General features: G+C 39.5%; 2 protein-coding genes across 2 annotated transcripts; both read right to left on the reverse strand.

The window, feature by feature from the left end:
- Positions 1-3,142: 3,142 nt before the first annotated feature.
- LOC144638714 (uncharacterized) lies at positions 3,143-3,788 on the reverse strand. The gene has a single exon (XM_078497937.1). The coding sequence runs from the start codon at positions 3,709-3,711 to the stop codon at positions 3,196-3,198; it is 516 nt and encodes a 171-aa protein (XP_078354063.1). The 5' UTR covers positions 3,712-3,788; the 3' UTR covers positions 3,143-3,195.
- A 2,143-nt stretch (positions 3,789-5,931) lies between these two features.
- On the reverse strand, positions 5,932-19,327 carry LOC144639280 (polyunsaturated fatty acid 5-lipoxygenase-like). Its single transcript, XM_078498585.1, has 11 exons — positions 19,218-19,327; positions 18,958-19,127; positions 18,309-18,491; positions 14,703-14,841; positions 14,040-14,149; positions 13,449-13,641; positions 11,978-12,339; positions 9,631-9,734; positions 8,371-8,473; positions 7,137-7,355; positions 5,932-6,608 (listed from the first exon to the last, which is right to left on the reverse strand). Exons 1-11 carry the CDS (start codon positions 19,279-19,281, stop codon positions 6,375-6,377), a joined length of 1,881 nt encoding a protein of 626 aa, XP_078354711.1. The 5' UTR covers positions 19,282-19,327; the 3' UTR covers positions 5,932-6,374.
- Positions 19,328-21,202: the final 1,875 nt, after the last annotated feature.

Here is a 21,202-nt window from a genome sequence, read left to right on the forward strand (position 1 = left end):
GGAATAGTTTTAGCACATTCCAAACTCGGGACATCACAAGAATCTCCGACGGGACGCACAGCTTATTTCCTGACGGCGCGCTGTTGCGGCGATTAGGGGTTTTAAAGAATTTTCATTCACTGATATGAAATTTTCATAGTTATCATCATTAAATAATCTTGATTGGATTGTCTGGCGGGTTTAATATTTACACACGAAGATTTCATTTTTCACGCGTGACCATTTTTTGGGCGTTGGCCGGGGTAGCTTTTTATCGGGCATCCTATCGGAGTCACGGAACATGTCGGCGTAATTTCGCCCCATTTCATTTCCTGATTCTTTCTTTCTTGATATAGTGGTGCTCTCTGTCAAAACGTGTTCTAAACGGATACTATAAAAACTACTTTCTTTATCTAAGGAAGATGAGGGAGAATCTAAAAGTTTTTTTATCGATATCGCAAACTGCAGAAAACCCGCAAACTCAAGCTTTACCGGAATACCAGCCTGTCAATCAAAAGAATAATACAATACTTGTTAATTTAAATGAATTCAGTGGATGTCAAAGCTAAAACGTTGCACCATATAACTGGAAGCTATCAAGTTCCGTATTTTGAAAATCAAAAATTACCTAAACTTTGTCAAATCTTGTTATCAAAAATATTGTTTTCCTTGTTCACCGGCATATCTATGAATATATATGAATTTATTCAGAGGATGTAAAAACTATCAATGTTCCGTATTTTAAAATTCAAGAATTATCTAAACTTTGTCAAATCTTGTTTATCAAAAATCTTGTGTTTCTTGTTCACTCCCATGGCATTCGGTCCTGGCGATTGTTCTATGCGTTTGCCACATTAAAACGTGCGAAATCATAGCGCCTAGCCGCCGTAACAATATAAGAACGCTTACACAAAGACACTGAATCACAAAATCGCTCCACAGGCCGGCGGTCGCTCCGCAAGAGGAAATCATGCCTTCGCTTACCGCACGGGGGGGAGGGGGGGGTTGAAGGGCGGGGCTTAACGCTCACTGCAAGGTTTGACAGTACCTTAATTCCCAGTATTTTTTATTCGCGAGTTTATTCTTTTCCAAGGCTTACAGATTAGACCGGACCATTATGGGAAGAACGCGGCCGAAAATAAGCCAGGGTTGGGTTTACTAACAGAATAAAATCCAGAATAAATCTTAGTTTTGTTTCTAAATGTTTAGTAAGTTTAAATCCCGGATCAGTGTTAGGGCCTGTTTATGTGGAGGAGAGTTGTCCCTGGAAGGAGGGTTACCCTCCATACCGAGCCACCCCAGGCGAAAGAGCTTTTCATATTTTTCTTTATAAATAGCTGCGAACCGTTTACATGAGAAATTGCAAAGTTGGCTCGGGGGGCAGGGTGACCCTGGGTGGAGGGTCACTCGCTTTGAAGGGAGGGTGATCCTGGGGAGCGAGCCAACTTTTTTCCATATAAACAGTTTGGTTATTTTTGCCTCGCCTACCAGGGACAAGTTGACACATACGGAGCATGCGCAAAAGCTAAAATCAGCAAAAACAAAACTGCAGATAAATTGAAATCGAAGTCGGCGGTAAATTAGTCCAAAAAATGGTCTTTGTCGACGATTCAGCGTTCCTGATTTTAGAAAAAGCAGCCATAATAGATGTTTCAAAACAACTCTCGCCAGTCTTTTGAACCGAGAGGGCCAAGTTTTGGCTCGGTCAACAGGGACAACTTTCTCATCTAAACGCATGGCAAAAGATGGCTCGGGGGAGAGGGTAACCCTCCTACCAGGGACAACTCTCCTCCATATAAACAGGCCCTTAATCGGCTTTGATACAGCCAAATCCTCCGTAATTGTCACGCAACGCCCAACTCGTCCCGCTGGGAACTGGGTGACATAAAAGTTGCAGCGTGTTGAGCACACCTGCTGTTTGCTGGTTAAGGGACATTACAAAGAAAGTGATGGATGGTGGATTGAAGTAACCTAAAATATTTTAAAAGTTTTTTTTTAAAAAAAACAGGTGCCCAAAACTTTGTGGCCGTCCCCTTATCGTGGGTTAAAAAACATTTGGCCCTCCCCAAATGGGAGCTAAAAAAAATATTAGCCCTTCTTCAAATTTGGCGGCCCTCCTCCTCCCCCCCCCAGTAATTAATGATCGCTCCCTAACAGTTAGCAAATATTAGAAACCCATAAGAGTTGAAACGTGTAACTCCATATGATTCATATTGTACAAAGCGTTTGCACATTTATTTGTCATTACGTGTATAAACTCTTCGTGTTTCCAAATATGTTATTTGGCAAAACTGAATATTCAAACGCTGTGAGCGCGCGCTACACCATATGAGTTTCTGCAAATATATAATGTCTTTGTTCTCTTGAATAACTGCAGTGCAAAGCAGTCCCTATATTGGCGTGGGATTGAGGTTCGCGTGGCGCGTGGGACTGGAAAGAGACGCAAAATATTCCTTCTCTCAACTCGTCCCAAGACTTCGCTCTTCCGCCCCTGAGAGAGAGGACCCTGGGAACAAGTTTTGCATTTGGCACTTCCCGTATGCATATACTTACAACATCAGTAAAAAGAGTTATCGCCGACATTATTCAACGAAAATTTAATATAAACTCGGTTGTAACAAAAACAAAAAATACGTTTAAAAAATAATATTAATAAATTTATTTGCTTTTATTTGTCTTCAACAACTATTAGAATCCAAGACATTATTTAGCGGACAATTGATTTAATAGCACGTTAAAACTGTCCAATAGAAGCTAATCTTGTATACCGTAAAATTCCGGTTATAAGCCCTGGGCTTATACAACTTCGTAAGGGGTTTTCTGTGGGCTTATAAGCGGAGGGGCTTATATCCGGGAGGGCTTATAAGCGGAACAAAAAAAAGGTTTCGAAACGAGCCACGGAAGTGTTGATCGAAATACTTTTTTAGGTTAAAAACGCATAATAAAGCAACATTTAGCCCTGTTCAGTACTGTCATCCGGCGGAGGGGGCTTATATCCGGGGGGGGGGGGGGCTTATAATCGGATGTATTTTTTTGTTTTCAGGTAGATGGGCCTATAACCGGGGGGGCTTATAACCGGAATTTTACGGTATATCCGGCCGAAATTTTAAAATGTCAATGCTTCTCGATATGCTTGATCTCTCGCATGTTTAGAAGGCATAAGGCATTACCTAACTGTATTTAAACTAAATTTACCACGAAATTCGTTGCCCATTGTCATGTTTTCACTTTCTTAATGATATCAATCAGTGATTCTAGCACATCACCTTCCAGCATAAGTTCTGTGACCTCCCCTTGTTTGATCTCAAAAGAAATCGCACTGTGTCGACCCTTTCGTCTTGTTCCGCCTCTATGCAAAACCGATGGCAGTTCCACAAACGATACAGGAATTAGTTTACGTCGTAATTTCCCATCGTTTTCCTTGAGAACTTTGCTAATAATTCTCCCATCAAAGTTTACTTCTTGCCCACTTTTTGTCACAAAAATCGACGGTTTTTCATCATTGATAAGCTGTGTCGCTGTCGGAGAACAGATTAATACAATACAATCGCAACGCCTTCGAAGTTCCTCTTCCAATGATAAACCACAAAGAGCTATATCCACTAAATCTACCACACAAATGTCGCCGTCTGATTCGCTTTCTAAAACTGTTCGCAGTTTCTCGCAGTTTTCTTCTTGATCTTTAGTGAAAAGAAGAAGAGTTGTTTTAACAGAGGGCGTCCTGGCGGCCATGTTTGAAACTTGTTGTTATAAAATCTGGGCTGTTGTTATGAATAAATAATAACGCGATCCTGTTCTTTCAGTTTTGAATGCAGGTGAAACTGAAAACCACAAGAAAATTTAAATTCAAGTTGCTTAGGAATCATATCAAGACGGCAAAGATGTGAATTGTAAGCACAATAATCCTGCTTTAGCAATCTAAATTCTTCCATGTTAGTAGAGTCTCCTTAATTTTCCGCTTACATTTTGTATCGGAATAACGTAAAATGAAAAAAAATAGCGGAATTAAAAGAAGTCTCTGTTAACAGGGAATTTTACCGTTCAAATTAGGCGGTAATAAATGACAATAGCACAATAATTTGTCGTTCTTTGCTATTAATCGCCGTAAATTTGGCTCTTCAGTTGTAATAATTGTGCATCGTTTTGTGATATAAAGAATAATAATTTTGCTTTCAATTGTTATCTTCCGGGATTTTTGTTTATCTAAAAGGACCGGCCATAAATGAACTAACATGGGTAGTTTCGCAAGATGGCATACAAAAACTCGTAGAATATATTTTTATTTTAGCAGTGCCTCAAATCATCAGCTATTACGTAGGTTCTTGTACGTTAATGTTACTTTTTTAGTTTGCAATAGCCGCCGTTTCCAGCTGCTTATCTACTTTAAAGCGAGGCTCGGTTGCAACTTGATAGCGAGGCTTGAAAGCTTGATCTATTCTCCAGGTTTTCATCCCCTTTAAAGGTTTTCTCAGTTTGAAAATATGTTCCTTCTTGTAGACTTCCTCTATGAAATATTACCAACAACTGTCCAACCAGCAAGGAAAAAGGGGATATGATCAGAGTACGAAATTCAAAAGACCGGTTTTACTTTTAAGTACGGTTTAAAAACCGAAAAAAAGTTACTAAACATTTAGATACCGTCTTTAATTTTATTTTTGCGGATTTTGACTATTTAGGACTTATTGTTAGAGGTTGTTTCACGGTTTAAATTAATTTACACTAACAGGAAAAAAAGGTTAATTTGACATGCGTTGTCTTGTCATGTTTGTCACCGCAGTGTGTTTTTTAATTTTATTGAGGTTAATTTGAGTTCAGTTGGCGAATTGACTCACCGAGATTTCTATTTAAGATCAGCAAAGAACTGATATATTTTAATTCCGTAATTAACTTGAAGTTAGCGCGAAATTGTTCACAAGCGGACTTTTCCTTTATTGTTAACTGTCACCGGCAATGAGCAAACTTAGGCCTGGTTTTCACTAGAGACGAAAGCACAAGCGCAAGCATAACAGCTCGTACTTCACCGTGAAAACGGCTTCGACGCAAGCATAAGCACAAGCGCAAGCACAAGGATCAAAATTTTTCCTTTTCTTGTGCTTGCGCTTGTGCTTGCGTTCGTGTGAAAACAAAACACCGCATAAGCACAAGAAAATTGTTTACGTATGGCCGTGTCTAGCCAATTAAAGCATTCGATCCAAATCCCTCCCTTTCTGAGCATTTAAACAAAGTAGCGGAGGCCGCAGTTGATTGTTATAAAAGTTTTTAAAGTTGTTCGGAAGAGTGTAGGGAATTTAAAGACAAAACCAAAAAAGGTACAAGCGTGGGCTCGAAAAAATGGAGATGACTTCTTCCTTCTTAAAAAATATCTATAACCCGAAATATTTCGTTCTCTTCCTTTTTCAAGTCACTTTCGCTTTCTTCGTCACAAGAGTAGAAGAGACGACAACACTCGATGCCTGAGAGTTTCCGCCGCCATATTTGCCGAGAAAACGGAGTCGAGAACGGAGCCTTCTAACTAGTAAACATAGTGTTCTTATGCTTGTGCTTATCGCCGTTCGTTTTCACTTGGCACAAACTAATGATAATGATAATGTATTTATATAGCGCATTTTCCATATGTATATGTTCAAATGCGCTTTACACGTACTGTTATTTTCTACACAATTGTATTGTAAAGGCCAGACCACAACACCGGGAGCTTCGTGCCCTGCTCTTTGCGAATAGTGTGTGGGTTCTTTTACGTTTCCTGTTATAAGACTGAAGATACAGGAGACGGGACCTACGGTTTATCGTCCTTTCCGAGAAGACTAGAATGTCTAACCATTTGCAGATGTAATTACAAAGGCAGCACATTCTCCTCAGTTATTTTAAGACCCTGAGTGTTGGTCCGGTCTGGGGTTCGAACCCACGACCTCCCGCACAGCAGTCCGGCGCTCTACCAACTGAGCTAACCACTTATGCTTGCGCGTGTGCTTGCGCTTTGTGCTTGCGTTGCTAGTGAAAACGAGGCTTTAGTGCGGAATAAGAAATATGAATTGTAATTTGAAGGGTTAAGGCCAAATTTCTGATGGAACTGGGGTAGTCGAACAAGAGATATAAGTTGTGTAATGAAAGGGTAAACCTACCGGTGGAAAATCCAATGAAAAGTGGAAGTATGCCCCTGTGTTTTCTGTGTTTTAATGCTTTAAGTAAGAAAAAAAAAAACAAGAAGAGTCTCTGCCCCATAATCAAATCTTTATTGTTTTCTAAGTATACGTAGCCAAACCCTCGTACAGAGCACTGTAAAACAATGCTTATGACTAAAGTAAGGCATCAAAGAAAATTAAATTATAGAAACCAAGCGTTTCTAACGCATATCCCCATGTCTGAATACATCTAAATGCACCTTCCAGTTTGCCTCATGTCTGTATTCCGTTGGGAACCCAGCGTGGTAGCAGATATGGGTAGGTTAAATGACCTTTCTTGAGCCTGTGTAGGTTTCTCTTTTCTAAGTGCGGCTGGAGGCTTTGTTGAAGGAAGTTAAACCACTTTACTACCACTTCACGTCCAGGTTTGTCGGAAAGCTGACTTCCGTAGTCAAACAGACTGTCAAAACGGTAGTTGGCCATTGTAATGCGAGCCATGGCGCTTGACTGTTAAAACAAAAAAAAGTGAGTTTATGTCAGAAATAATCTTCATCGAAAAGAGCGGAGCGTGACCATTGTTGCGAGAAGAATACGGGAGAGTTGCTAAAAACGGTGCCTCTACCCGTCCACCTTGCGTCTCTGATCGCTTAGCCACAGAAATTCGTACGCCTGGCCATTCAAGTTACTAAAAGTCAAATCACCTCTACAGAAATCAGTGTTGCTTTTCAAGTCGGTATAGTCGAAAGTCTTATAAGCGACCAACTCCCGTAAGCAACAATCTTCCAAAATACAAAACTTCTCGTGAGTTCTATTTTTGCAAGCAACCACATAGGTCTGACATTTTTGGTATAAATAAAGAGGTTAATTTTTTAATATGTTTTTCTTTATTTGGGGTGGTAACTTTGGGAAGGTTCGACAGTAGCCAAAGGGCCCCAAATGTTGTTCTCTTCCAGATCCCTTTTCCAAACCAAGAAAGCTTCCCCCCCCCCACCCCTCCCCCCCCCCCAGTACATCTGGTCAGGAGCCGGCGCTTACCGCTGAAATGTTTGCATTAGGAAGGTTGTACAAGGAGAACACATCATCAGCGACTCGTGAATCATTGTAAAGCTTCGGAGGCATGTTAGGAGTAAAGGCTCCGTAGTCTGCAAGAGGAAAGTTAACAGCTGCATGCTGCCCGCTCAACTGCCACAAGAATCTTGTAAGGAATTTTACAAGACTGTCAACTGAGGTCAGGTTACAAGGAAGATCCTTGATCTGCAAGACAACAGATAGGTGTAGTAAACACACTTGTTTCTTAGCACACTCAATTCTCCATCGTCACTCCCATTAGCTCCGTCTACCCCCCCCCCCCCCACTCGACAGACCTGATTGATTGTTACTTGCGAGCAAAGTTTAAATTCGGATAACAACCCATCAGACTCCGGCCACACGGTTCTCTATGGAGTTAAAGATCCATAAATACATAAAACAAAAAAGACTTTGTTTCGTCTCATTAACCACCCGGTTTTAAACTTCTTTAAGCTTCTTGTTTCCCAACACAGAGAAGAATGTCGAAAATGAGAGGATGAAGACATCTCTTGATAACGTTTATAATGCCGGAATAAAGGCAAGGTGGTAATTCTTTTTCGAAAGAGGCTTAAGGACGTTCGCGCGAATTGTTTATGCGCATCCTTACTGCGCACGTAGTTCATGTCGCAACGTCACGCCATGAGCGCGCGCGCTGAGAAAACTTCCTCAACACACATGGTAGGTAGCTGCTGCGTTAACTTCGCTTTTCGGTTTCCTCTCTTAAATGATCGGTGACCCCCACATTTTATAATAAATCTCTACCGATTGAGAAAAAATGGGCCAAATTTGAATGATGGAAGTATGTTTTTTTTTATTTTCTCTTCTCGCGCGCGATGAAATCAGTCACATTCTGCAGTCTTGAATGTTCGCAAATGCAGTTCTTAAAGACAAGATTTGCCTTAAGGGTCCTCAAAAGCGAAATATTTTTGTTCAAAAGACCCACTTGAATAAAGAAAGCTGGCCTGCACCAATTCATTTAAAATATTTTGTCGCCAGAAGTCGATGAGGTCATAATAAATTCATCCAAATAAGCTCCTTCTTTCAGATATCGTATCTCGGAAACGAATTCGGTGACCCCCAATTTTTTTTTACATTTCTGATACGAGTAACTCGTAAACTAGCAGTGGTGAAAGTTTAAGAGAAATTGCAATGTTAGAAGATTTTTGCGCGAACGTCCTTAAGCACATGTGTCCGGTCTTACGTTTCCAAGGCCTCCATTACTCCCAATACCATCTGCCGATACTTCATTCATAAAGTTTTGCAGCTCAAAGTCGTTCACTACATCGTCATCACTTTTGTAGTACCTTGGAGGAAGGAAAATTGATCATTATGAAATTTCTCCTTGCGTTATCATTCCACTATGAAGCAGAGAGGTGATGAGAATTAACGAAATCATCAACTAGAGGATATTGTTCGATGGTCATCACCAAACTCCGACAGAACAAACATAAAAGAAAAGTGTGGAAATTGGCGAGGAAAATAAAAGTTTCTTGTTTGGACTTATTTGCCATGTTTTTCAAAGAGCACTATTTAAAGAAAAGCAGCATAATTTGGAAAATCGAGCACAGTTTTAGCTAATTTGGTCCAAGAACGGGCAGTGCTACTAGCATAATGTGCTACTTTTACCAGCCATTGCTTTGCACTCTATTCTCGTCCCCAGAGCCTCCCTGTCCCTCTTAGCCGGCGGGGCCTTTGCACAAAAAACAGGTGGCTCTGGGGACACATGATTTGATTGGCTAGAATTTAGCAAGGGAAATTTAAAACCTAACCAATCAAATCTACCGATTTAAACTTTTCTATAACATAGGAAATTTAAAACGGTTATGATTGTATGTCAATGATTGTATTGTATGTCTATGATTGTATGTTTATAATTGTATGTCTATGATTGTATGTCAAATCGACAATCCATGTTATTTACTTAATATCATTACATGTTCTTTCAATACAATGTAAATTATTTAGTAATACCATGTATAGATATGGGAATACTTTAATAAATTGTTGTTGTTGTTGTTGTTGATTTGGTTGGGTATATTTCAAACTCCCTTTGTTAAAATCAAGCTTAATCAAATCAAGTATCCCTAGAGCCAACTGTTTTTCGCGCAAAGACCCTGTCGGTGAACAGGCAGCTCTGGGTGTACTCTTTCTCTGTTCTTGTTACCAGGTTTCGATAAGAGATCTCGAAATAAGTGTGGAAAGAGCTGGGAGCGCGTTTTACACTGTCTGGATCCTTCACGTAAGCTGCTAAGCAATGCTTCTACCACTAATAATAAAGAGACGCTATTACAATAACAGTATTTCCACTGCAAATGTGGCTCCTTTTCTCTTTTATCACTGACCTACAGGCTCATTCATTTCTTGAAGAGAAATGATTTCGAATAAAGCACCCCCCCCCCCCCCCCTCCCCCCCCCCCCGCGCAAAATGTATAGTAAATTAAAGTTAGCCGCTGTCACTTACTGTTCGACGTAATGCTTGGCCACCATTGAAATGACAAAGTGGAGCAGAAAACCATCGTCTCTGTACGGGAAATAATCAAGGGATCCAGAACCCAGTCCACGTCTCTGAAAACAAAGATAATGACAGTGAAATTGATTAACAATTACTTAATTAATTAACTTTAATTTCAGAGGCAGTCAGCAGTTACATGCAGTGGTCTTAAAAAGCAAATCATTTGCCTACGCTGAAGGAACCAACAGGTTACTAATTCCGCCGGAATGCCGGAATACTAAAACCAGGAACGCCGGAATACTAAAACCCGGAATGCATAAAAAAAAGCTGCCAGGATCCTGTTTGTTTATTCATATATAGAAATGTCTTAGTTCATAACAATCCTCTTGATCTCCAGACTTCAGTTTTCCGTAAGAAAACGTTCACAGGACTCCTGATGAACTAGTTTAGTTTTACTACATTCTCTTACAAAATTGGTCTTGTAAGAACACAGGTTGACAGGGTCTACAAAATCAACAATTCCTGGTTGGGCTTTCATGATGATATTTTAATATCATCATGAAAGCTCAACAGAATTTTTTTAAGAACCTCACTCTTATCCTACGTAAAAACCTTTTCCCTGTTCACATTATAGAGAAGGTTGTCAACCAATATGTAAGCAGAGCTCAAGTCCGCTCATCAAATAGCTCTCGGGTTCGACAACCCGTTTCATCTTATTATTTTAAGCTACCTTATGTAGGATCCTTTTCTGCAGAAGCTCAGAAGAGATTACGTAAACTTGTCTACCGTTATTGTACTAACATTGAAGTCAAGTTAGTTTTTTCGTCTTTCAAAGTCAGTAGCATGTTCAGTGTGAAGGATCCTGTGCCTCTCGATCTCCGTTCGCGCGTTGTCTACAAATTTTCTTGTGCAGGATGTAATGCCTGTTACATCGGCGAAACTAGCCGTCATCTCTCAACGCGCATTCGTGAGCATCTGAGTAGGGACAGGAACTCACACATTTTCCAACATCTGCAACAATCTGAAGCATGCCGTAGGCTTTCATCTAAGAACTGCTTTTCTATTGTGGATTCCGCACCCAATAGACTGCAACTAATTTTAAAAGAGGCTGTCCACATCCGCTGGGAAAACCCAACGTTAAATAAGCAGCTCAAACATGCTGACTTACATCTTTCGTTTTAGTACTATGTTATTTTCTTATACATAAGTGTCTTGTAATTTAATTTAATTTATTTTCATCATTTTGAGTAATAATTGTAATTTACTTTGTTATTTCTACTGGTTAATTTCTTTGCCGTGTATTAAGACTCGCGCGCATTGTTCCATGTCTCGCACATTTAAATGCTGTACGTTGAATTTGAAATGTATCACGTTTGAAATGTTACGCTATTGCTTGTAAAAATTCAACCACAATTGTAAACGAACTCACAACTGACGATGATCGTTGAACGATCGAAACATGTCTTGTTACAAACTAAAAGTTGTTGTAAATTTTTTAAAAATAGTAGTTTGCCTGCTTTTATCCAGACGATATATAGAAATCCTAACCCTACTATAAAAGCTAACCGCAAGCAACCCAAGCTAAAGTAGGCTAACCGGAGTGCTAGTGAGGCTAAATGGAGTGCTAGTGAGGCTAACCGAACGCTATTAAGGCTAACTGGAGCGCTATTCAGCCTTACAAGGTGTCCGGGTATTGTCTCATTACACCAACTGAGTGCAGAATAGTTAGCCTTGTTTTAGAATGCCGATGTTACGGTTATTTCTGTGCGTTCCGGATTTTAGCAATCGAACGTCCCGTCCGGCTTTTAGTACTAGCCCTTAATTAATTGATTGATTGATTTGTATTTATCTGAAAGGGCAACTCACTTGCATGCAGTGGTCTTAGAAGCAAAACAAACCTTTACCAAGAGGGTCTGGAGAGGGGTTTAACTGAACTTTTATCTGATAACAGAGATCTGCAAATTTGATGATGGCTAAATCCGGGTTTACACGCGTACGGGCAATTTTTATGTGACAAATTTATTTAATCGTGTAGATGGCACAACAATTATTTGTCAACAGTTCAAAATTTAGTGCGCCAGTAATGACTTCCGACAGCAGAGAATCCAGAGATACACAGAAACGAGCATTTTTTCGTATGTGACAACTTTTAATTGTCCCATAAAAGCTAACACGCCAGCTTCTCAGCAAATATAATAGTCCCCTGATACACGAGCAAATAAAAATGTTCACATAAAAATTGCTCATGGGTCAGGGGAATGTCAACCGGAAGCTGAGAAAATCGTCAACAGCATCCCCACCCACTCCCTCTAAAAACATTTTGAAACCGTTAATTATAAAGGCACGCAAGTTTTACCCTGATATTTCCCATAAAATCAGTATCCTTCCAACTCATTTGCCTGAACGACCTCAAAGCAATTTTCATCGTCCCATGCTGCCCCAAAGGTGAAAGCTTGTGCGAAATTGCATTTTCTCCTAGCAATAATTCGAAGCCCGGTCTGCCCGTAATACTGATTCCTCTGCAGTGGTACTTGATCATTTGATGAAGTGGATGTCTCTTAGACAGTTGTCTGTCTTTACTGACACAGAATGGTTCCATCAGAATATGCGTCTTGGCCAAGTGTTCGAGTAATTGGCTGTAGCGCGCATCAGCGCCCTGAACACTGAGCTTTGCCAGCATCCAGAGGTCTTTGTCTTTAGGGGTGTATACCGGAGAACCTTCAACATGCAATGAGTAAATGATATTTAAGAAACAGGAAACATTTTGTGCGATTCTATCAAGTTTGAGTAGACAATTTCTGTTACGCGGCTTTAAAAACTTAAAATTTTTGAATAAGGAAATGAGCACGTGTACATGTTGCAAGTTTAATCTGTTTCAACCTGAAGATAATATTTTACAATGGCATAAAATAACTTAAATTCATTAAAAGGAAGTCCAACAGATTGTTATCTTCAGGCTTAGGCTTGTAGGAAATTAATGCTCCTGTTAATTAAGGTCTTTGAAATTAACGCTAATTGGAGGGAAAATTGCTTTCGAATAAAGGAAATTAACGCGAGAGAGGGGGCAAATTTTCAAAGTGAAGAAAATTAACGCAATTATTGATGTCTCTTAAGATTTTTTGGCTGTAGTACAAAAAGAACGGATGTCGTGAACCGCTTAAGCTTCTGAAGGCAAGAATAAACTAGAAATATAACAGATGGCATATTTTTAAGGCTTTTACTGGATTGCAAAAGACTAAACAGTAGTGTACAGAAAAGAGAAGGTTATTGTTTCCTAGTTGCTTTATGTGTTCGGGGTGAATTTACTGAGGAGCGTTTTAAATAAGGCTCGAAATAGATTTTTTTAAAAGGAGGCTCACAACGGTTTCCGGCACTTTCCAGCTCTTATACTTTGATGCGTCAGTACTTCAAATCTTTATCAGTTGCTGATTCAATAGTATCAAACAAATTTCCAATCACTGCTGAACAAGTTGTGTTAGTTTCACTGGTTACCATAGCAACAGTATGACCTGTTAAAAACACCCTTAATTTTCCCTTTAAGCGCTTATAACTCAAAAACGAACCCGTGACTCCCACTTTTTATTATTGAGTAATGATCAGCATGTTAGATACAAATTTTTTAAAGTTGAAAACATTTCTCCAGAGCGGTTTCAGAGCCACCTTAAATTTTTCGGAAATTTACTTTTGAGTTGCTATTCTTTTTTTTTCTCTCCTGTGACCCAGTCCCTAAGCTAGTGTTTTGTTCCTGTCGCGAGCTTGAAAGAAGTGCAAATATTATCGCGCCAAATCAAGTGGGACGGACAGGAGCCTATATATAATGTCCATACCAGGCTTGACGTCCATTTGAATGGCTATCGGTACCAGATTGCTTCTTTTCTTTGGATGAACAGCAAAGAACGCTATCGGAGAAGTGGGTTCCCACATCTTTCTACCAGGACGAGATTCCATGATATCTGGCATGGCGGGCAGGTTATCTAACAGCGGATACCGCAATGCAAACACCATTCTTTTTGCTATGGCCTGTGCGTTGGATCAAATGCAAAGCAAACTGTATGTAATAATCGTACATTTACCGCTATATTCCCAGAGGGTTCCATAAAACGTGAGCGATTGAGGGTGGACTAAATTTCGAACAGTGCGCTCCTCAAGCTGACGCTGGAAACGAAACGAAGGCAGAGTTCCCGCCATATTCCTTTTCTCAGGGTACACCGCGTCCTTGAAGGTAAAAACTATTGGAAATACGATTTTACCAGAGCATTTGTCGGAGGAGAATCTGTAATATTTTATATTATGTTTCTTATTGTAATAAATAAAAAGAAAATTAAGTATATGTTCAAATTCTTTAGGGCTATATGTGGGAAAAATCTATTAAGAAAGGTAACTGAAAAAGTTCTATCTTATATAAAATTTAAAATTACCTCTCGTAGTGAAATTTTCGGCATTTTTGCGGTCTTTTTAATAAGATTATCCCAGTCAAATTCTTGGTTTAGTTTCTCCTTGAGCTCATTCCATTTGATACCAACATTGCCTACAAAAAAAAGAAACACCATATGACTAACAATGTACGAATACCGCCATTTTATGTTTTAAGGATCTACTTCTATGGACATTAATATTCGTGACAATGCTGTATCCAAATTATCCATAGAAGTTGTCTAACAGTTCAACACTGCGCAACTTTTTGTGAAAGTTATCTCGAAACGGTTAGCCAACATTGCTAGGAGTATTACTCGAAAGATTGCCTATTGCTTAATCGATGAAACAATGTTTTAAAAAAGTCTTTGGAAAATATTTTAGCTATAGCAATGCAGTTCTTTGGAACAGCCTACACTGTAACCTTAGGAAAACAAAATCATTCTATCAAGTTTAGAGAATAGTGAATCTTAATTTTCTTAGAAAACTGTCCATTAAACTAAACCCTTGTAAGCGATTTAAAGTCAAATTTGAAGCCTTTGTCTATCACATTTATGATTTTGAAGTTTCTTTTTACACCGATAGTTTTGGACTCGTCTGCTAGTGAAAAGACCCCTTTCCTTATTCTGGTGTGGATAGTTTTATTTTTTCTAATGTTATGTATTTACCTGTATCGTTTGTAACTCGCATCAGTGTCATAGGGTTGACGCCCGCGAGCCGTTGCTCAGCGAACACCTTGTCACTCTTCCACTGTGTAATGAGGTCTTGGAATGGTTCCTCGTCAGTTGGATTTTTAAAGAACGGATCCTGTGAGAAAAAAGAAGTATTTTTCGATTTTAAGGCAGAAGACGGACGCGAACAATTTCTTGCCTTTCCTTTCAGCCGTTAGACCCGGGTTAGGGGGAGGGTACTGAATTTTTTTTATTTATTTTTTTTATTTATTATTTATACGGGGAGGCTCCGCCAAACCCTTACCCTTTCATATACCATTTTTGACAGAAAAAGAAACCCTTTCGTATACTTTCAACGCGATAGAAAACAGTACCCCTTTCACGTACCGACAGAAGGAATACTGCATCTTTTTTCTAATTTTGTTTTTCACTTGAAAAACATCTTAAAATACTTAAATGAATCAACTGTTCGGTGGGTCTAACCGAGATATTCTGAAAGGCCCTATAAAATAACTCAGTAAATGGCAGTTTTTGCTACTCTTTTGTATTCTTCAACTCGTGAAATCCAGGCTCTTTTGTATATACCTACAGCCTGAAAAAGGTACTCCTTTCGGACGGAGCCTCCCTGTATAGTTTGCTATAGTGAGAACCCACCTGCGGCCGTTTAACCGCTAGAAGACTGAGACATCGTTTACACGGACGCGGCTATTAGGCTACGTTTACACGGACACGGTTATCAATCAACACGGTTTCATGACCTCGAAACCGCATCGAAAACGACACGGTTTCGAAGTGTTTACACGGAGTCTATATAACGATTTTCCGACTGTTTTCGAATGTGATTGTATAAGCAAGCACTGCTCTCTATGCGTGTTTCACCATGTTTACCCTTCGCAAGCCAGCCAGTTCGTGCCAAAATACATGGCCGTTTTCAAATCGATGCGGTTTCGTCGTTTTTGACCGTTTACACGTCCAACGAAACCGTATCGTTTTGAAAACGCTCCACTTTTGACAGCGTTTTCAAAACGACCCGGTTTCAGTAGTGGTCTCGATCGGTGCCGTGTAAACGAAAGGCGTAACCGCATCGCTTTCGACGCGGTTACAAATGAAACCGTGTCCGTGTAAACAGTGCCTCTCGAACTCCGCTCTATGATACATATGGGTTATTGACAAAGCGTGAGGTCAAGATGGCAGGATATTGGCCAAGTTCTTTTTCTGCGTGTTTATGGACCGAGACGAAGTCGAGGTCCATAAACACGCAAAAAAAGAACGAGGCCAATATCCTGCCATCTTGACCGAACAAGCTTGGTCAATAAAGGATTTATTATACAGTCGAAGCTCTCGTAAGCGGACACCCTCGGGACGCGAAAAAAGTGTCCGCAACTGGAGCTGGCCGCTTACGAGAATGGTTCTCGTAAGCGGCCACTAGAGGTGTAGGGGATAGATGGCCGCTTACGGGAGCTTGCCCAGCTAACAATAACCGGACGGTCATGGATGACAACAAAACAAGCACTGAAATATGGTACTGTAATTACTGTTAAATCATTGTGACGAATGACGATGTGAAGTTGATTGATAAAAACAAGATACAGAGGTTGTGAATAAGATTTTCTTTGGGGTGTCCGCCTACGGGAGCTTTAAAACAAAGAAAAAGTCTAAAGGCCGATTTACACGGTACGATTTAGCTGCATGCGACATGCTTGCGATATGCTTACGACAAGCTTACGACACGAATTGTGTCGTGTAAATCAAACCTACAACTCCTAAGTCATGTTGTAGGCCTGTCGTAAGGATGTTGCATGCGACAAAGTCGTACCGTGTAAATCGGCCTTAAGTCGTAATCTCTGAAAGTGTCCGCGGCCGCTTACGGGAATGTCCGCTTACGAGAATGTAAAAATACAGAGTTTGTATGGGAGATAAAACGGGGTTTCAAACAAGGCGGCTGTAAGAAGGGCTGTCCGCTTACGAGAGTGTCCGTTTAATAAGAGAGCTTCGACTGTATGACTTTTTTTCGAGCACTGAAAAGGAAGCCAGTTGCATGCACAATCAATGACGCGCGCTAAAATCATTTCATTGGTTTAAAAGTTTAATGAGTGACTGTCAAATTCTTGAATGAATCGAGACGAAGAAACACGATGCGACAACATCGAAATTTAGCTCTTTTTAACCAGCAAAAGGATATCGAAATTGCTTAAATTTTCGAATCAACGTTGACTTTGAAGCCTTGAAACAAGAATGTCCATTCCATCTGGCCACCAGCTTTTGAGTATTGGATGTTTTGCAGAGTATTTGCTCGCTTCTGGCGCTTTTATAGTTGTGCAAACCTGCCGCGACACGAGCTGAAATTGTGATTGTTGAAAGCGTTTGGGACTTTCCACTTCACGGGAAAAGCTTGAACTTTTCTATATCATTAATTTAAATGTTCGACCCACCCATTATTCGACGTGAGCGTTTGTAGAGGCTGAAAAGATGTTTAATAAGCTTGCAGTGCCTGGTTCGCCGTGCCGTCCGCTTTATGCAGTTTTGAAGATGTTACACAAGTTTGCCGAGTACTTCTTCAGGTATGCCACTGTCCTCAGTCTCTCCCTTTTCCGCCAAACAAAACTGATATCATGTCTTGAAGTCGCTTTGCGAATTAATTTTTGTATTAGCCGGTTTTTGCGGCAAATAAAATTCACGTAACTCGTTAACATTTGTAGTTTAATTTGTTTGCTTTCATTCGCTTTAAAACCTATTTCTTTGTTATCGGACTTCCTTTCGCTAGAAACAGACAGAAAATATTTGTGTTGTTTCGGGAAATGGTTTCATAGCTCAAGTTTACGACGTAAAAGCTTTTTGTAGTAGCGTCGACGGAACTGAAAAGTTTTTTCGCTTGCGGGAACACAGCGGGCGATCCCGAGCGGTCAAGATGGCTCCATCTTGACCGCTCGGGTAGCCAATCAGAGCACGAATTTCGCTTCATCTTGACCGCTCACCGAGCTAGTCATATAATAAGTTGGATTATTATATGGCTACAATAGTATGCGCGCTCTGATTGGCTGCTGAGCGGGCATTATTTTCTTGTAATGACCGGGCATTATGAAAATTTTTCTCGGCTCGACGGTTTTTTGAGTTCTGAGTAAAACCTACTAGCGAGGGGGCAAAAACAACAAAAAATGCCAACAAAATAAAACTATCTTCTAAATAACTGAAAGAAAAATATAAGCATACCGATACTTCTTTAGTATGAGCGACGAAGAGAGCCACAGAGAGCGAGTTTTACCTCCAGTGTTTTTTCCCTTGATTATACTCTTTTTTGAATAGTGCTTAATAAAGGCCATATAATAAATAACTTATTAACCTCGTCCGTTCGGTCATTACAGGGGAACTCAGACCTCGACCTTGATGTATTGACCTCGCTGTCGCTCGGTCAATACATCAAGGCCTCGGTCTGAGATTCCCCTGTAATGACCTCACTCTCGGTTAATAAGTAGTATATATTCACTGTATATGTAAACTCAATATATATTCACTTGGTAATCGTGCCAGCAGCCATATTTACTATTTCTTTTAACTTTTAATTTTGTTTTCTTAATTAATCCTATTGTGCTACAGTTTCCTTACCCCAAAAGCCGCTTGTGCTTTACGGAAGAAGGCGTATATCTTGACAAAGTCCGCAAAACTCTGTACATCTTGTCCTGCATTAAGCTTTGCCCACTTCTCAAAGACGGCCGAAGCGCCTTTGGTTTTTGTCAAGAAGATGTTAAACTCCCACATTTCAAACGGGTGCTTCCTGAAGACGGACAACTGAGAGAAAAAAACCGAAAAGCATTACTTGACAAAAATGCACTGGAGAGAACATTACATAAGACACTATCGGTGGACAAGAGTTCAAGGCGATCTTTCCTTGACAAGAAACCATTTTATAAAGAAAAAGGGCCTGTTCTATGAAAATTCTTGTCTATTCTGGTATTTCTAACGAGTGAATGCGTAGCTTAATGTAGGAGTTAGAGTAGTGTGCTGCAAAATCAAACTCCCTCACTCAGTCGAACGATGGGTCGTAAACTCTCTTCAGGAAATAGAAAGTTTTTTGGGAGAATAGAGAGGCCTTTTGCCTGTCCGCATGGTAAACCAAATGGCGCGTCTGAATTCTTCACGAGATAAAACGTAAACTTTAAACGTGTTTTTAAAGTTCTTTTGTCTTTCTGGTATTAAAAAAAGTTTCAGTTTAGATACAACCCTTTTCTATTTTTCAAGCCTTTTAATGGCTTACCTGCTTGTCAAATGTCATGTTCAGCAATCTGATTGGTTCATCTTCTAAGCCGGGGACTGGTGCCAACTGATAGAGCTGCCTATTGGCCAGAAGCTGCTGATAGCGTTTCCGTTGACAAGCTGGGGAGGTCTTCTGAGCAATCCTAACTGGACATTCGTCTCCGTATATCCCTTTAGATGTAAAATAACGTCTTTAGGGGGAAGTAATTGACGTTTCTTAGGTTTTCCTGTGTTATCATTTATAGTAACTTTTTCTCAAACCTGCGTATCCACACTCGAAGCACAGGAAGACCAATAAAATTAATTGGTATGAAAAAGACATCATCTTGGAACCCGTGCGGTGGAAATGGGATGCCTGCAAGGTAGAGAGTAAAATATGAAAAAGGGGGCTGCCTATATCTATAAGAATGGGACTTGAAAAAATGCGTTTGTAAAAAAATCTTCTATCCCTTTATTTATCTAACGTAAGGAGGAACAGTCTTCTTTTGCCAGTGAACTAGCGCCTTGTAATAAATAGTTAATTTCCAACAACACTACGTGTGTGTAGTTCCCGCCAAAACTGCCGCTTATAAACGTTTCAAATTTTCAATTAAATCCTGAACTTTTAAGCCAAAAGTTGAGACGTCACTGAAATCTTGAGCTTTTTAAGTCGCATATGTGCAGAAGATGTAATACTGATGAACTATCCTCCTTGAGTTTATCGGCTCGTACTTTGGTTTACCAATGCTAATTTTATAACGTTTTTCTACAAAAGTCTTGCACATTACAAAGTTCAAAGTGGCGAAAACCGAAAGAGCGCCGGATAATTTGCGTTCAACCCATGTGAACTGAGCTACAATATAGGGCCAGTCAACAAACTGCTCCTGAGGGACAACAGAAATTTTTATTTTTGCATGGGAGACAGTAACAGGTGCCAACTAGTTTTCGAGCTGCTGAAAGGTAGCATTTTTTTACAATAATGGAAGAACACCGCTAAGCTATGCCGTGAAAGGGGCATAGCTTAGCTTTGTTGTGAATTGTTTATTCCTTTTTCATTCAACTCAGAAATATCGAAATATCTAATAATACGAATGAATAGCAGCCGTCACTTAAAACATCTCTAATTGTCATAAAAAACGTTTTTTCTGAAGTCGCTGAACGAATACAAGAAACGTAAAAAGCAAATGTAGCATACCAACCTTTGTTGCGTGAAAATAGCCTCCTGAATTAAGAAAAGATAGTTGTCCCGCTCAAATGCAACAGGAGAGAAAAAGGCGAGCTTGCCGGCTGGCACACCATATTTGAAACACTGGTGACGTCACACCTAAACTGTATCTATAACTCTTTGTTCCTTTTGAAAATTAAGACGTTTAAAATCGTCAGAAGTATTTCAATTCATTAAGATCGTTAGTCTATATGTTTTATCTCTTTAACATCTTTTGGATCATTAAGATCACAAGAGATATTTTACTTCGTTAGAAGCTTTTGTATGTTCAAAAATTGTAAGATATTTCTCAGATCTTTTGGTAACAGATCTCTTAAATCGTTTGAGTTTTATCTTCAAGATCATCACAGATCTTTTCGAACTTAATTTTAGCCCAGAGGACCCCTAAAATCGATACTATACTGAAGATCAGACCATACCGAGAAACTGCTAACTTTGGTTTGATTAAACATTTAATACGAGCCTCAAATTCCCGACATTTATAAATTACAACTCAAGGAATAAATGATAAAAATCATAAATTCAAAAAAAAATGATTTTTTTACAAACCATGTCATATTTCAGGCCATTAAATATTAGTCATATGTATTTAGATAATCATCACGACCAACATACATTGTTTTAGTTTGATAGAAGTATTTTAGATTTTTAAAGAGGCTGTGGCACATTTTGAACAAATTTGGCCTCATTTTTTTCACTTTTGTCAATCTTCTTTATTTCGTCTGAGTTTATCGTTTTTCTTTTTGATGCTTTTCTACCTTGCGAACTATTATTTCGAAGTTTTCCTGGATTTAAAGGCAATATTATCCAGGAAGAAAAGCTAATTAATTATCTTATGGTGGGATAGCCATTTATAGATCATCTGCAATATGTTAGATCTTCTATTCCTAATTAGTTATTTTGTACTCTCACGTTCATTAGAGATCATTTGAATATTTAATTAATGATATCAGAGATCTCAAAGATCTTTTACACAATTTAAATCATTCAGTGAGGTCTATTGGATCGATATCGTTTGAAATCCAACAGATGTTTATTTTTA

The sequence above is a fragment of the Oculina patagonica genome, chromosome 14, assembly GCF_052425735.1.
Source record: "Oculina patagonica isolate OP01 chromosome 14, crgOcupat, whole genome shotgun sequence".
Lineage (NCBI taxonomy): Eukaryota > Metazoa > Cnidaria > Anthozoa > Scleractinia > Oculinidae > Oculina > Oculina patagonica.